General features: G+C 40.3%; 1 protein-coding gene across 3 annotated transcripts in view; it reads right to left on the bottom strand.

The window, feature by feature from the left end:
- Nucleotides 1-16,983, bottom strand: part of KCND2 (potassium voltage-gated channel subfamily D member 2) — a 259,153-nt gene extending 242,170 nt beyond the window's left edge. Inside the window, exons 1-3 of one of the 3 annotated variants that reach the window (XM_079303060.1) lie at nt 16,891-16,983; nt 15,955-16,070; nt 13,640-14,813 (exon numbers count right to left, since the gene is read on the bottom strand). In XM_079303060.1, coding sequence (XP_079159186.1) covers nt 13,640-14,754 — 1,115 coding nt within the window. In that variant the 5' untranslated portion in view covers nt 14,755-14,813; nt 15,955-16,070; nt 16,891-16,983. Of the gene's footprint in view, nt 1-13,639; nt 14,814-15,954; nt 16,293-16,890 lie in introns of those variants that run through there. The other 2 variants (XM_079303061.1, XM_079303062.1) reach the window with 2 other exon arrangements.
- Nucleotides 16,984-17,477: the final 494 nt, after the last annotated feature.

The raw sequence follows: 17,477 nt of genomic DNA, 5'->3' as shown, positions 1-17,477 counted from the left end.
TTGGCTGTCTTGAAATACCTCCTTGTGTTGTATGTGCCTTAAAACTACTTCCATGAGGATTTACTCAATGATCTTCCCAGGCACAGAGGTAAATCACCAGTATGTAGTTCCCTACATCCTTCTTTCTTTCCTTTTTTGAAACAGGAGAGATGTTTCCCTTCATCTGACTGAAAAGTTCCTAGCTTTTTTATAATTGTCTGATCAAAGTCAGTAACCATAATCACTAAAAGTTACCAAATCATTTGAACAGGTGTATTTTTCTTTCCCTCACACCATGAACCCATGGTTATAGTGAACCTAACTGGAAGACCACAGTACACTGGAGAGTAAGTGATTTATGTAACAGTGAAACCAAGCAAATACAGCAGACCATGCTCAATGTCCACCCCAGCCTTCAGGCTGTGCTCTGTTGTACAGACACTTTGCCTGCAGGACAAATCTGTCCAGGTCACTGAAAGAGAGGAGCCTGCAGATAACTCAGTACTGGCGGTTGCAACACCTGCTCGATGTTGCTTTCAGCTAAAAAGTGCAGCAAGATGTTATCATGAAAATATCCTTTATTAGTAGGGTTTTTTATTGCAAAAAATAAACAAGAAGTATGCAATACCACAAAGAAACAAGAGAGAGATCTCTGCATGCACAGCATCTGTGCAGCATGAAGGGGTATGAGATTGACTACATAAATATATTCCTCTTTACTCTGTGTTATTAAAACATATATTTTACTAAGTCATTTCTTTTTGTACCTTTCTTGCCAAGATTCAGAAAAAATTCTGCATTTTCACTCTCTCACCTCACATCCCACCACTGCACCCTGCTGCAGAACACTATCAGGCTGCTTTGTTGAAGGACTAACAACTCCATTTTTGACACTGTCTATATCTATTTCTTTCTAAAAAACTAGTTAGGTAAATCATTTCTCTGCAGACTGGCTTCATAGGTCCCTGTTCTCAATTTGTTTTGAAAGGCAGTGGAAAAGGGGTTGGCATAATAAAATTATAACTTCAAATCTCAGGAATATATAAAAAACTTGTCTTCATACCAGGACTTGTTCCAAGGACAACTTAGAAGAAAGCAAGCTTAAGAAAGTTTCTTTTTCATCATTACCATCACTCTTCTAGTTTTGCAAAAGCATTAACGAACTGAAAATGGGAAGAGAACTATTTTTGAAAAGTATTAAATCAAAATAATTACCCCAAATTAAGAACAATAACCGTTTCCCCTCAAAAGAGAAGCAATGTTTCATTAGTTATCCACGATAGCGCTTTTTCTTTAAAACTTATTTGGAAGTTTATGATAAAGCTGGAAAGTTGAGGGGAAGATAAAAGGGGAAATCTTGTTCTGTAGTTAATTCATCTCTTTTGACAGACCCACACAAAAAAATAACATGACATTTAATGCATAAAAGAGCAAAATTTCATTAACTTTTACACACACAAGAAAGGGAACATACTAAAGGAAATGTTAGTTCACACTTATATAGAACTAGCTGGCAAGTTTGAGGTTTGCTGTTCTGGAAAAGCCCTTACCAGAGAGATTGGTGTGATTTGCAGAGAAGTGAGCAAAGTTCAGAAGGAAAACAAGGAAAACATAAACTCTGAAGCAGTTTTGACAGCAATACCCTGCCATGGCCTTTAAGGTTCTGTAGCAATTCAGTCTGGAGGCAGCTTTAGAAAAAAATGATACCTTTTTCATTGAATTACATATGAAAATGAGTTGAGTGTCCTTGCTGAAATTTATTGTAGTGTGTCTCTAAAATTTTCAGTCTGCTTCACAGCTATGCATTGGCACTGCTTAAATGAAGTCTGGAGACGACCTGGAAGAGCAGTGGCATGGGGGGATATGTCTGATATGTCTCCATTGGGACACTTTGGAAATGGACAGTGGTGAAACAGCTAACAAGACCACATGTGGCTTGGTCTAAGTTTCCCATTCAGAGGAACAGAAATAGTTTACAACCCTTTGAAGGGTAATCAAGGTATTCAAAAGTTCTCTATCTTAACTCACAAGCATTGCTATTTGAAGAATTACTTCTTTCCTGCAGAAAATTACAGTGGATACTTACATTTTCTTTCCAATTTCTAGAGACTTCTTCTAAACCAGCACAAACATTATGTATCCTTTTTTTTTCAAATTTAAAATTTTTGTTATGCTGTTTGGAAAAGGACAAAAAATTGGCAAAAGCACTGAAATGGACTTCAGGGTTACACAACACAAGAATATTTTGAGTTTAAATGTAGTGGATATATTGCTTTTTTGATGAAGAGTGAATTACCATTAAATGCCAAGCATGTACTCTGCTATGATCTTTGAAAGGAATGTGTTATGGGCCTTTCACAGTTATATAACTTGGAAACAAGGAGAGTTGATCAAACCAACTGTCCACAGAGCTTGGGATTTATCTCATCCATTTCCACTTGGTATTTAAAGTCTCCACTAATTATAATAAATTTCAATTATACTCAGTGCAGAGGAATGAGCACATCCAGATGCCTGCTTCTCTTCATTACCTCCTAAGTGAGAAAAGGATGACTAGTTCAGAACTATTTAACTTTTGGAGGAGTAAGTTAAGACCTATAAATATCTCACAGAGATAGTAAGCAACTGGCAGAGAAATAAGTTGGAATTCCACCTCCAGATTCTTCCATAATAATTCTATTGTACATCATGTCCTATTTATCTCCTTTAAAACAGTTTTATGTCCTGATTTTCCTTCTTAAAAACCACACACCTAAGATATGATCTCTAAATTCTATAGCTATACCTCTCCATGCAAACATAGGACTGGAAAACTACTATGTATAGACAATATGGAAGGTTTATTTAAGGAAACTTTTCTGTTGCATTTGGATTTGAAAACAAGAGAACCTCTGAGAATAGCTAGTGAGCTAGAAAATTGGTTTCAGAAAGTATATTAAAGCAGAAGATACACCACTGTGATAGACTAAAGAGATTAAGCAGTCTGTTTTCAGCCTTTTGATATAAGCATCCATTTATGTGGATCTAAATCCATACTTCCACACGTTTTTCTGTCCAGTATTCCAAATTATCTGTCACTTCTCTCTGTTTTTACTTAATTTGTTTGCAAAGACATAGCAAGCAGTGCACACTAAATGTTGTGACTACATGGAGTAATAAAGAAAGCTCATATACAGTCTGGAAAAGTGTTGCAAGACCTCAAACCTCTTTTCTATTGCATGGCCAAACCCACTGTAAATCCACCCTGTGGATGATTGCCTGACATTGTGCTGTACTCAGGGTGTGAATGGGCTCAGGGCAGACAATTGTCAGAAGGCAGCTGCATCAGAGGGATTGGGGCAGTCCACTCTTCTAGGCACCTGAAACAAAACTGGTTCCTGTCTTCCCCTCCCACAACTAGGATTTTATCTTGCATGTGCACTGTTGCACAAAGATGTCTATAATTTAAAATCATTGGTCATCTGTGGCAGACCCGAGGAGTCAGCACCATCTCTGGTGTGCAGCTGTGCCTGTCTCCAGAGGAGAGAGACTGTCAGCTCTGCCAGTGCAGCAAGAGGCTGAGCTGCTCTGAAGGGCTCACCAGCACGACTAACAGCATTGCTGCTCCCTTGAATTATTTAATGCACTAAACTTGGGAAATTTAGGCCTTCACAGGAAAGAAACTGTAGGCTAAAGGAATGATGATGGCTGCAGCCTTTCAGCAGCTGCAACTTTTACAGATCTGACTGATGGATGAAGGGAGAGAGGTCTCAGAAGTAGAACATGGTCTTGAGAAGGACAGCATAGATATCACATATATCACATATTACCTGGGGCTTTTTTTTTAGGAGATTACTTTATAATATTTACCTCTAAAACCTGGCACCTTTTGACACATACTGTAGGTTGGTTACCTTGTTCACAAGCAAATCAGATAAAACTTGAGCTTCCCTTTCACTTAGAAAGTAACTAATACTGAGCATGTCAAATCATTAATCTGCAGACAGATTTAGTCTATCTGTGGGAAGGCTTCAATTTGTACTCTTTCAAGCTTCCATCCAGATGCTAAAATAGCAAATTCCACCTTAATTCTCAAACAGTCAAGATTTTACAATATTGGAAGTTTCTTTTTTATATAAATACACATCAAATAAACACAAGAGACAGCTGCAAGCATAGCTCTCTCTAGGTGTGAGAGAATAGGTTCATGCACTCTGTTTGCCCAGTATCTCATGATACCACATTTCAACTTGGATTTCATCCACTGATGTAAACAAATGTATCAATAACAAACCCAAACGAAAAGCTTAGAAAAACAGAAAACTTTCAATTCTAGAAGCGGTACAGAATACTGTGGTATTTATATTACAAACAGTTAAAAAGAGTTGTTATTAAAGATTGTTTGATGCTGCTGTGTCTTCAGTAAAAAGGCCACAATTCTTAACCACTGTTGTATACCAACAATGAAGTGATTAGATGCCCCAAACCAAAAAAGTATATAGGCTCTTCACAATCAGGTTTGGAAAACATCTTCAACCTCTCTGCTTTTTATTCCTCTGTGGGAAGAAGGAGAGCTGGGGACCAGCATGTTGCAGCTGTCATCCACCATGTCAAAGAGCATCAATTTTGTTCCTAAGCAACTCTGCACAGTGCAGTAGTTGCTGCCCATAACTGATAAGGATGCTCAGGGAATTGTTAAGTGGCTGCAAGTGAAAGAGATAAAAGTTGCAGAAAATGAAAGTAAGGTCACTAACACAATAATAAAAGTCCTCTTTTGGGCTATGAAAAAGGGGGATATGAATATTAACAATGAAAAGCTAAAGATCCCACTCACATTACATGTGCTCTCATACAGAAAACTCTCTTGATTCATCTTACTGAAAGAAACAGTGAGATAGGATGCAAAAGACACATTCAGAGTGTAACCTTTTACACAATCCTAAATTAATTCCTTCACAACCTTACAGTGTAACTCTCAGCCATTTACAGGGAATGCCTGGATGGCCAAGCTTTCAAGTGATAATTTGAAAAATTGTTCCCTGTGTATCAGCCAAAATATTTTGAGAATCTGCCAGTATAATTCATAGAAAAAAAATCCATATCTCTGAATACACATTTGAAAAAAGTTAGGGTTTGGCCTGAATTTTTTTTTTCCAAAATAATAATTATTTAAAGCATGCTAATATATTATCATAAGATTAGGCTATGATAGATACCATTAAGGAGGTTCACAGTTACTTCTTAATCCAAAATTAATTCTCTTAATCCAACAGATTTAAAACTGTAGTGAAACATACTTTATTTTAATTTACTAAAGTTTTCAGAGTAATTAAATAAAATCTTAGAAGTTTATACTGCCTTTTATACTATAAGAAGTCTTACCTAAGAACACATAGTTTTCAATAATCAAACAGCTAAGTTTATTTAGAAAGATACACATTTCATAACATTTTTGTTTTAATGCTGGTATTATAATAGATTGCATTTAAAAGAAATACACATGTTCTCAATATTGCAATTTTTTCTTCCTATGTTATTTTTTAATATAAATCCTTAGTGCAAGTGGTAGTAAGTACAGAACTGAGCTAGACACCATCTGGTTAAACATCAGCTCACAAATCACAATGCTTCCTCAATGTAAAAGAACTGTGATATAAGATGCTTACATCAGGAAATTTTCAATTTTTTTTTTTTACAAAGAAACAGGAATAAAAACCAGGAAAATGTGCTTTAAATATGCTTCATTTAGGAGCAGAGATTAAGGTAAGAATCAACTAGCAGAGCTGTAGACTCCACTTACAAAGTTCATATTACTGCACAAAAAGAACACCCAAAGGCAGACAAAGTATTCTCATACCTCCTACATAAATCTACAAACAATCTGCATTAAAACAGACAAAAATTAAGAATGTTTGCCACCACACCAGAGAAGGAGATAAAATTGCAGTGGTCAGAAGTGAAAATTACTTTTTCTTACCACACATCAGCATCTTAACAAATTTACTGCATGTAAGTTAAATGAGACCAATTGAAACAAATAAATCCTCAGATTGCATGCTTATTTGAAAATGGAATCACCTACCTGACATTGTTTCAGAGTTTTCACACTGTTTCTAAAAATGTTTTCATTAACAATATCTACATGTCATAGCTTCCATTTCTTACATATCTTTTCATGCTGAACTCTTGGTTTGAAAACAACAGACAGAAAATTAGGATCAAAAAATATATCCCTTGGATAATTTACATTACTCTTTCAGTTACTCTTCTGTTTTTAACTCAAATTACTCATCCCTCTTTCCTAAGCATATCATACACACAATACTCTTATCTCCTTCTTTTTTTTAATCTTCTATTTTAACAGGACCTGAACCCTAGCAGAATCCATGTGATCCTGATAGGGGCATTTGATCCTGCTTCTGAGACATATCCAAAGTCTGAGTGAAGAATTCTATACTTATTTTAGAAGTGACTCCTGTGCACATAAGACTATTTTCTAAGGTAATTAGGTACCTAGCTTCAACTGTTTCTAACACCCAAGCCTCTTCTAAAAATTCAAGTTGAGTGCCTGTCTTCACCTCCAGACACATTAATGCCTTTAAATTCTTCCTTGTAGTGTTTGGGTCCTGTAAATGAATAAACCCAGGAGATCTCTATGTCTGTGAAACTTGACTTCTCAGTTAAACCAATCAGATCAAAGAAACCAGTAACACAAATGAAACAAGAAAAAACAGGGATAAATGCAAAACTACTATTCCCAAATACTTTAAATATGCAAATTTTTACTTGTTCATACTAAAAACGTTTTTTCTAGGTTGTTTAGAAACCTCACATTTTCTGTAACTGAAGAATCATGCTCTAAGTACATTTACACAGTAGCCCCTAATGCTTTCACCTTCAGGATGGAGATCTGCAGATAAGTATGGAACGATACTGCACAGTGGAATACTGCTTTTCTAAAAAGGAAACTGCTTTTCTAAATACACAAAAAATACAATTGCTTATATACTGATATCCTTGTATCTTTAATAGTCAGATAGCAGTCTTTTGCTGTTTTGTTAGCTTTTGTCAATGCATTTAACTGACAGAATTTGAACTCATGGTAGTAGCAATGCTGTACTGATAACGAGGTACATTAAGATGTATCTCCCTATAATGCATAAGTTGTGTCTATGCTGCTATGAGAAAAGGAATTCAGTCTCATTTGAATTATAATAGAAATGAATTCTGTTAGATTTTATTCTTTTGATGTGTTTTTATATCATGAATCACATAATATTCATAGGTGTTCATGTTAAAACCTGAGCCTGCATAGGCCAGACACCTGAGTAAATTTTTGTATTCAGTATTTTTCTATAGGGCACTCATACCTGTTACATATCAGATGCTCTAGTCAAAAGCATTATTTTTTAATCTTAAATTACATGTATTTAAGTCTATGCTGTGAAAATAAAACAAATTTCACTGTGTACTTTGGTGAAAATTGAGTTTTTTTGTCAAAACAAGCCCCACAGCTTTTTTACTTAACAAGACATTTATAAAACATTTCCAGAGGCCCAGCACGATCAAAATCATATGCTTCATAAAAATATATTAAGCAATAGTGGTAGAAATAAAGGCTTCTAACTGTGTTAGGAGTTGAAGTCCAAGCATGGTGACTATTATTGTTCCAGGAAGTCTGGAGTAGAGCTATAATTTTAAAGCACTGTCTATAAATTCAAAGACCTTTTCTCCACCGCATAATCAATTTAGAAAAAAAAAATAAAATATGTCTCAAAGACTATGTCTTCCAGAAAAAAACCGTGCTCCTATCTATTGCCCAATAAATGATAGGTACAGAAATATACAGAAACTTTCCCATCACTCTGTCAGCTCTGTTGTCACATAACTGATGAAACCTGTTAAGGCTGATTCTAAACATTTTCTGTATTTCTAATTTATACTCCCTCTTTGGAACAATCTATGACCTTAACCCCTGATAAATAAGATTCTTCTCTAGTTAGCTTACCATGACGAATATTATGAACTTCTGGCAATGGACTATAGTGTCATAAAAATCAAGTAAAAGGAGTAATTCATTAGACTTGCTTTCAAATGTCTGCAAACTTAATTGTTACCCTGAAGTTGCAAGATGTTCTCAACCTATTTTGAATAGTCACTTTATTTCTGTGGTATTGATGTTCCCCTCTTCAGACTTACAGTTCCATTTCCAGGTTTGTATTTTTTTTTTTTTTTTTTTTTTTTTTTTTTTTTTTTTTTTTTTGCAAGGTAGGTGCAGTAGGCGCTATGTCTATGTCTAGTACTTATTCATAGATTTACATGGGTTTTGTATTGCAAATTTTTCATCTTAGAAAAAGGCACAATGATTGTCATCGCTCATCACTTCTTGGGTTTGACCACTTAAAGATTTGACTAAAATGACAGAATTCACTGATGATTACTTGAATGATAGCCCTAGTTAATAGATCAGGCACTAGTCATATTTACTCTCTGAGATGATTTGTTTTGCTGTACTAAGCATATTTCCATGTTATATCCAGGTCCACAGTAATCTAATTGTACTTATTCTTCTCTCAAAGTAACAACAAGGACACAAAATTCCATCTTTTTCTACCAAAGGAGCAAATAAATTATATCCTGAGCAGAAAGATCATTCTGTTAAGCATCACCTTCATGTTGTTCATAACTGAACTAAGGAAGTTCAAAACAAATGAGTGAAATAAGTTAAGTTCTTTTCCTCTAAGAGATTTTCAGGATTTTTTTTTAAGAGGAAAGTTGGTCCCCAGTGTAACTAAATAAGAATACAATTACTCTACTCTCTGTCAAGCAACAAGGGCTCAATATAGCTTCAGTAATCTTTTTGTTATAGAACAAATAATTTTTTTTACTGCTATCAAAATGACCCTTAGTATAACAGATTCTCCCTGGAGCCCTTTTTGAATATCTAGTAATGTACTTTGAAGGTGATCACAACTACACTTTGTCCCTTCTCTGTTATATAGGCTAAATGCCTCTGCTGTGAAGAAAAAATAGATTGAGACATCAAACACATTTGTAAAACACAAAATCCACTAGGTTGTATATAAGAAGACAAAAATAGAAAAATTCTGTTTGAAACTGGGTTGAAAATATCAAATAAAAAATGAATGAGACAGACATACGTACAAGATACAGAAATAATACTCTAACTTTGTGAATCCTTACATTTGTAACACGAATCATAAGAACACATCCAAACTGCTAATAAATTTTTTCACAAAACAAAGATTTTGAATTTTGTTCTCGTCAGGTTTTATTAAACTCAGTGGATTATTTCAAACTAAAATGCAGAGACTATAAGGAACTAAACACACTGAAAAAGGCACAGTGGTGAGAAAAGAGAGTATGTGTAGCATTTGAGAAAAAAAGTGTTGATTTGGAAATTTTATTATGTTCATAAGGAAAAAATCTATCAAACAAAGGTCAGAAAAAAAAATCTTTCCTGAGGTAAGTTCAGATCAAATGAATGACAATGGTGACAAACGGAAGATTTGATCTAGTAATAAAGGATGAATTAGGAATCTGGAACAAAGGAGCAGAAGAAGAAAAAATAAAGCCAGCAGAGTCTTATTACAAATGTTAACCTTGTCTTGAGGAAGGGAGGAAAGATATCAACCAGTAGACAAACTCCAACCACTAAAACTATGGAAAATGGTAGCTGGAATAAATAATGGAAAAAATAAATAGAGAGAATATACCAGTATTGATAAAAAAAGAATGGGAAAAGGTCTGAAGAGGGCAAAGAACATGAATATGCAGGAAAAGGAAATCCTTTCCTCTCTTCCCTCGTTCACTGTTTGAGGCCTTCTGTTATCACATCTAGTCATCTATTTATTATAAAATCTTCAGAGAATTTGATATATCTTAAGTAGGTTTCCTCACATATTATGGGCTATATTAACAAATAATCAAAACAAATAGTTGCTTTATCTTTTCTGAAAGACACACCTCTAGTTTATACAATGAAAGCAAATAAATGAGTAGTTGAGTTTAAGCTTCCTTTCATGAAGTATTGTGTTCATCTACTGAAGAGTTTGACTGGATAAAGCTACCCAATGTAAAGGCTATAAAAATAGAATTTTAATATAGCAGTAAGATTGCTTTAGAACTACTCACAGAAGAGCACTAAGTTCCTTATTTAAAGTATAATATCTTCATAAAACACAAACTACAGTACAGCTTTGACTGACTTGGGAACAAACAATATCCTTACACCCTCAAAACCTTACCAGCTATTCCAGCTCATTTGCTGGCTCCTGACAGGGCAGACAGAAAGTTATGAGATTGGCATGTTATAAGGTGGCATCAGAAAGTGACATTACTGTCATTATAGGTGGAGATGTTCACAACCCCTAGGAGGGGCCAGTCCCAGCGGAGGACTGCCAGACCCAGTTCTACAGACTTGAGCTTTTCTCTCTGCCAAGCTTCTCACTAGCCTGATTCTTGACCTCTGTGTTTCCACTATTTTCTTGAATCTCCATAAAATATTTTGTGACCTCTTACAATTTTATTCTCTTTTCTCCTCTTGTTTCCACTTACTTTTGCTGCAATTAATCCTGAAAAAACACTAGTTTGAAGTTTAAAATCAGACAGTTCAGTTTCTGGAAGTGTGGATGCTGTTTTTCTAGAGGCATCTTTCTCTTTCTCTCTCTGCCTTATCTTTTTCTTTCTTCCCTTGCTCTTTTTTTCTCTTCTTTTCATTTTTTTTCAGCCCTTTCATGTTACATTTCCATGTACATGTACTACTTGAGCTGAGAAGTCAAGAGCAGTTAATACCTGGGATATCCTTGGAGGCAAAAACATAGTAATATTTGAAGTCACTAGCACTCTGCAAAGGAAAATGTAATCTATGTCTTTTAAAGACAATTTAATTGCTCAGCAATCATGCAGAACTGAGAAATATAGCTCTGCTTCCAAGGTAATAACTCCCCAAATTGCAAAGGTCGCTTACTCAATACCCTTGCTGTCTAGAAAAATACGACAGTGACACCAAGACTCAAAAAACTCAATTTTGTGTTAATCTATTATTAGCCATTAGCTTTCATGAATTTTTGCAGTATTTCACATAAGCTGCTGTGTGATACTGTCATCTAAAACATAAAGACTTCATCAAGCTTTGTTTCTAAAAGAGAGAGGTTGTTCCTATCAAGTCCATTTTTACACCCCTGATTCAGCTAAAACTAAAGTTAAAATGAAGAGGAGCTCTGTATTAGTAAAGAGATGGTAAGCTTCAGCACATAGAAAAGGTATCAGTGCTAATTACAATCAGCTTTTACTGACCCTTGGTGCTTTTCCCTGTAACTTCCTCCTCCTTTTGTACAATTATTCCATCAACTAAAAAGATTTCAAAGGTTTTATTATGCTAATTTTATTTAAATTATTCACACATATATATTTAACATTTAAACACAATCTTTATACAGTTATCATGATGTTATTAAAAGGACAAAATCCAGCTAATGCACTGATTAAAGATTTCATAAAAATTGGAGATGTCTGTCATATCTGAACCTGTATCACACCTGAACTCTTGAGGGTGAGAACTGGAATCTCTGTTCAATCTGCTCAAAAGTTTCTCTGCTCAAACTACCTTGAAAAAGGTGTCAAGCATGAGAGGATTCCCTTTAACCCTTTTTGGTCCACTTGGGACCAACACATTGTGTCACTGTATACTTAAAAACAGGTTCTTAGGTTCCATTCAAAGATATTTGAAATTATGTTGAAATTGCAGAAGTACTTTTGAAGATTTTACTCAAAGTAATACTTCAAAACCTGGAATTACAGAACAATACTCATGAATGTGTGTGTGTGTGTGTGTGCCAAAGAAACAAACAAATCATATTAACACCAGCTGTGATACCATACCTGTGTTATAATCAGTTGCAATTTGAGTAAACCAAGAAAAGTTTCTGTTCAGTACCATGGACAAGTACTTTCCACAGTGTGCATGAACATGGAAACAATTTACTCAGAATTTACCTTTTGTTACAAAAATAGCCATACCCCAGCTTCTGTTTTTTTATATTAACATACCAGTCAATTGTTTCTCAAAAACACCACCGTTCTAATTAAAAATAAATGGTAAAAAATATCAGCAGCAGAAAATACAGGAATGTGGATCTAGTTATCATGCCTGACTTGTTTCTTCTGCTAACTGGTCCCTTCCATTTGTCACCAGCAACAGAAAATGAAAACCAAAAAAAACCACCCAGGATTTGAAAAGGACGGTTTAAATCCTCAAAGCTCTTGTCACTCCTTTTTAGCATAACTTGCCCTTACAAGAAGTATGAAATATTTACTATACACTATATTTATCTTCATTTGTTACATCACACTGAAGATAAAAGCCTTGTATAAAAAATGGTGGCATAAGACATTCCTTTTATCTTTTTCAATATTTTGTATGCGTGTTTCCCAAGTAAATTACTATTGCACATAATAAATCAAGTTTTTCATAATAGTTTAATAATGCACTTTCATTTTGTTAAATCTAAAAGTTACACATGTTTCATAAATTTCAACAGTCCCAACAAGATATGGCAAAGTGATAATAAAATTATGGGGTTTGTGCTAAGTTTGTAATTTTGTATCTGTAATGATTAAATAACTAGTCAGTTTGTAATGAATCAACAAATTTTCAGTTTTATAGAGGGTACCATACAACTCAAAATTAAGAATAAGGAAAAATTGTCATCTCAAATTAGTCAACCTTCTAAATCTCTGTTGTAATTACACACAAATGCATTTTATAACTTGGTGCAGATAATCAGCTGATCCAATCAGACTCTGGTATCAGAGACTTCATAAAATAACACTCTCTCCCATCCTTACATTAAACTGCATTACATTCTAATGACAACAGTGACACTTTTTAACCCCTGTCCTCTGAAAGAAATAGTATTGCCATTAGAATTAGGTTTAAAAACACATGCTTGATGTGTCATATATCTCATACTTCCTCAGATAATTTTCCAGAGTGTGTCTCCAGTCACAGAGTGTATCAGTGTAGCTTGACACTCATAATTTAAAAGTTACAGGTCCATGAAAATCAAAGGAAATGTGTTCAGTGTCTTAAATAAAACCAGGAATATATTTTTTTTGTAAAGACAAGATATGATATTAATGAAAACAAACTACTTTGTAATAACAAACTCAATATCCAGGTCTACATCAACACATGGCTTAAAACAAAATGGCAGATCCACAAACTGATCAAATTAAAAACTTGCACTTCAGTTCTCCTTAAAAATATTAATAATTTACCAACACCGTAACAGGTTCTGCCAGCAAAGACAATACTTCATTAAAAATCCACAGAAAACTCACACACACTGATAAAATATTCCAATTTCGCTGCCCAAAACCCAACAGTTTAAAGACTTTTTTGCTTTGCTTTGTTGTTTGCTTTTTCAGGGTTTTTGCAGTTTTCGGATTTGGGTTATTTTAATTTCAGCAATGCTCTTAACTCACTTAAACATGTAAAACATCTAGAAGGAAGTCACAAGTTGAATTCTTAAAGTTCTGTAACAAAAACTTACCCTCGCTTTTTTTCTAGCACCATTTTTAAAAAATCAAGTATTTTCCATTTGTGCCAATACACTTGTTGAAATGCTGGCTGTAGCCAAACACCAGCTGCACTTACCCCAGTGTTGTCATGGTGACGATGGTGTACCAGAAGGCTGCAGGGATGCTGGTGAACTTGCTGGCTGATGAACCTTTCTCTGCATAGTACATGACTGTGGCAAAGATGATGATGGCCATAGTGAGTGAGAAGAGGAGGAAGCCTAACTCCGAGGCACAACTTTTCAGCGTGTAGCCCAGGATGCGCAGACCCTGTGAGTGGCGGGAAAACTTAAAGATCCTGAAGACACGAAAGACTCTTAATGTCACAAAAGCCCCACTGACATCCTCATTATCTGTCATCACCAGGCCAATGTAATATGGCATAATGGCCACCACATCAATGATACTCATGACACTGCGCACAAATTTGTAGCGACTAGGAGCAGCCAGCAGACGTAGGAGATATTCAACTGTGAAGATCATGACACAGGCAGTATCCAGACAGAAGAAAGCCACCGCATACCGCTCTCCACAGGGCAGCTCTTTGATGCGGCCTGGGCTCACCCCACAGGGCACTGTCTCCACCACATTGGCGATCACGGAGACGGCAATGAAGAAACCAGTGACATAGTAGAAGACTAGAGCCAGGGTACTGGTGTGTGGGTTTTCAAAGGCCCGCCACATCCTCTGACGAGCTGTCATGGAGGGTAGGGAGCTCTCAGCTACGTGATCCGTGTCGGCATCATCCTGCAGGCGCTCAGCATTCTCACGCCGGCGATCCTTGTACTCCTCGTAACAGCAGTCTCCAATGATCTCAGGGATGATGCCAAAGAAGGCCAGCTCCTCATCATAAGCTGAAATGCACTCCTGGCGGGGATAATGAAGCTTCCCAGTACGGTAGAAGTTGAGAATGTGGCGGAAAATGTCAGGGTCCCGATCAAAAAAGTACTGCTGCGTCTCAGGGTGGTAGAAGAAGTCCCGCTCTGAACTGCCCAGCAGAGTGTCAGGGTAGCGCTCTAAGGTGTCCAGCCATGTCTGGAACTGGATGCCACTCACATTCAGCACAATCAGAGAGTCCTGGCTTCGCTTTCTCTCCTGCCGTGGAGCAGCTGGCATGGGACCAGTAGCCACTGGCATCCATCCTATGGCTGCTGCCCTGGCAAAGGGTAACCAAGCTGCTACACCTGCTGCCATGGTTCCAAACAGCTATTACAGCTACGGGAGTCAATCTAGAGACACTTCTGGTCCAGCCACTAAAACAGAGAGGGAAAAAAAAAATACAAATTCTCACACATTCTTGAGGCAGCAGAATTCCTAAACGTTTTTGCGATATTCAGTATTAACTGAAAACCTTTCTGCTTCCTTTTTGTTTCCTCCACTTTTTCACCCCAGAATATGGTCTCCAGGTGCTGGCCACACTGTTAGGACAATATATTAAGGCACTTGGAAATCCCTGTACTCAAAGCAGCTTCTCTAACAGCCAGATCCTTTGGATATAAGGTCTCCATTCGAGACCCTTGGACGGAAGCAACAGTCCTCAAATCACTAGCCCCTGGAGCCGGCTAGTAGCTCTAGTGCAGCTGTGCAGCCACCTGGAAGGAGATTTTCCTCCCGGCACGATGCAGCCGGTCCCCCGCCCCTCCTCCGCTCGCTCCCCGCCCGCCGCCGGAGCGGGGCCGCGGCACCGGCGGAGCTTCCCGGGCGGCTGCGGCGGGGCCCCGCGCCCCCCGCTCCCGGGAGGGGCAGAGGGGATGGGCCGGGCGGGCCCCCCCTTCCCGGAGCAGCCCTGGAGCAGCGGCGGGAGGAATCCTCTCCTTGACCTTTAATCGCCGCCCGGGGACTCCTCCAGACCCCGGCTAGGGGCCGGGGGAGCCGGCGGGGCAGGGGGAGGAGCTCCGGGCGGCAGCATTAAACTTTAAGGCAAGTTTTCCGTGCAGGAGATGTTTTGAAGGACAGAGGGATGCCGGGGATGGGGCGCGGGGAGCGGCTCACAGAGAGGGAGCGGGCAGAGCGGACGGAGCATCGGGACACGGACAGGGGCTGATCTGCGGCGAGGAGACCGGGGTCGGGCAGAGCCCCTGCGGTCCTGGCGGGGGCAGGAGCGGGGCTTTGGAGACACAGGCACTAGGTGGGCTGCACGGAGCATCCCCGGGGCGCCCGAGAGGGCGGCGAGAGGCGAAGCCGGGGGAGGCTGGCCGTGGACCGGGAGAGGGGCAGGAGCTGCCTGGCGGCGGGGGAGGCCGGGGCAGGGGTGCGGGTTCCGTAGGGCTCGACGCTCGGTGATGGATCATGCCCCCATACCCCTCCCCCCGTACCCCCGCCTCCCTCCTCTCGCCCCTTCCCCTCGGCTCAGTTCTCAAATCCCTCCAGACGTGCCCAGTCTGCGGCACCTACCTGTGAAAGTCTGGTGAGAGCGCTCAGTTGCATAGAGACTTTTGGAAATACGGGCTCTGCCGCTAGATCTCCGCGCCCCGCCGGGAACGGCGGGGAAGTAGTTGCTCCTGAGAAAGCTTGATCGCATCCAAAGGGACATCGATAATAAGGCTTTCCCCCACCCCCACCCCCCTCCGCCACCGCCGAGCGCCAAGCAACAAGTTCAAGGGGTGGGTGGGGGGAAAAAAACAACGTAATCGCGCCTGGCAGCTCGTGGAGCACGTCCTTGCGGGGCGCGGATCCTGCGGCGCGGGGCCGCTGTCAGGCGCGGCTGCGGCTGCGGCCGCTGCCCCTGCCCTGCCGCGGGCTGCGGGCGGCAGCGGCGAGGCCCTGGCGCGGCCGGGGGCGGGGAAGGGGCTTCCCGCTGCCTCCCCCGAGGCGGGCGGGCCGTGCCACCCCGCCGCCGCCCGCCTTGGGGCGAGGGGCGCAGGGGCGGGCGGCGGTGCGGGCGCGGGGAGCGCGGAGCGGGCGGGCAGGACATCGCTCCGCGGGCGAAACAAAAGGGCTGCGGGCAGGGAGCGCGGCTGTGCCGGTGTGTGTGCCGGTGTGTGTGCCAGTGTGTGTGTGCCGGTGTGTGTGCCGGTGTGTGTGTGCCGGTGTGTGTGTGTGCCGGTGTGTGTCTCTGCGGGGCCGGGATCGTGCGGTCCAACCTCTCCGCCGGCAGCGCCGCACAGACCCTCTGGAGTTCGCGGTGCTTTGGGTAGGGATCGGGCGGCGATAGCTTAGGTGAGGTACCGAGGGGATTTCTGGGGAGCGCTAGATGCTTTCAAGGGAAAGGGAACCGTTCACAGCAAAAGAGGTGGAATGAGATGCCGGGGAGTGAAGTGTAGCGATCCTCCTGACAACCCGCCCCGAGCCACTCCGGAGTTGTGGTGGCAATATCCAAATGGCTCTTACCAGCTTTGGGAACGGCGAGAGCCGGGACGGGTGTGGGAGCCTTTCCCTCCTCCTCTCGGTTCCGCTCCCGTGCCGAGCCGCGTCCCTTTTCCCGACGCTAGATGGCGCGTGGATGACGGGAAGTGCGCTCCCGCCGGGAGCGGGCGAGCGGCGCTCCGCGCAGCCCCGCGCAGCCCCCGCGCTCCGCCCGCGCCGCCGCTCCAGCCGCGGCACCGCCGCAGCTCCGCGCTCGGCGGGCACCTCATCCCGAGCTCTGCGCGCCGCTCTGACACTGCCGGCAAACAGAGGGAACCGTCTATATTTTTCAATCGAGATTCTGAAACCGCTCTGTGTCTTCTTCACAGACCTTGCAAGAACATACGGAATGTCTTCCTCCTTCTAATGTGCCCGTGTTCCCGTTTGGTAGTAAGAGATTTCGAATAGAATCACTGAATAAATAGGTTCCTTTATATGTCAAGTTTTTACGACCAAACCTTCCATTCTCATAAGCTGTTTGAGATATCTGCCGAAGAAACCCAAAGCAATAAAATACCAAATACACACGGAAGCTTGAGAGTTTACTCTTTTCTTTATTTTAGTAATATGCT

This window comes from Erithacus rubecula (genome assembly GCF_903797595.1).
Source record: "Erithacus rubecula genome assembly, chromosome: 4".
Lineage (NCBI taxonomy): Eukaryota > Metazoa > Chordata > Aves > Passeriformes > Muscicapidae > Erithacus > Erithacus rubecula.
This window is presented reverse-complemented; position numbering and strand designations above follow the sequence as displayed.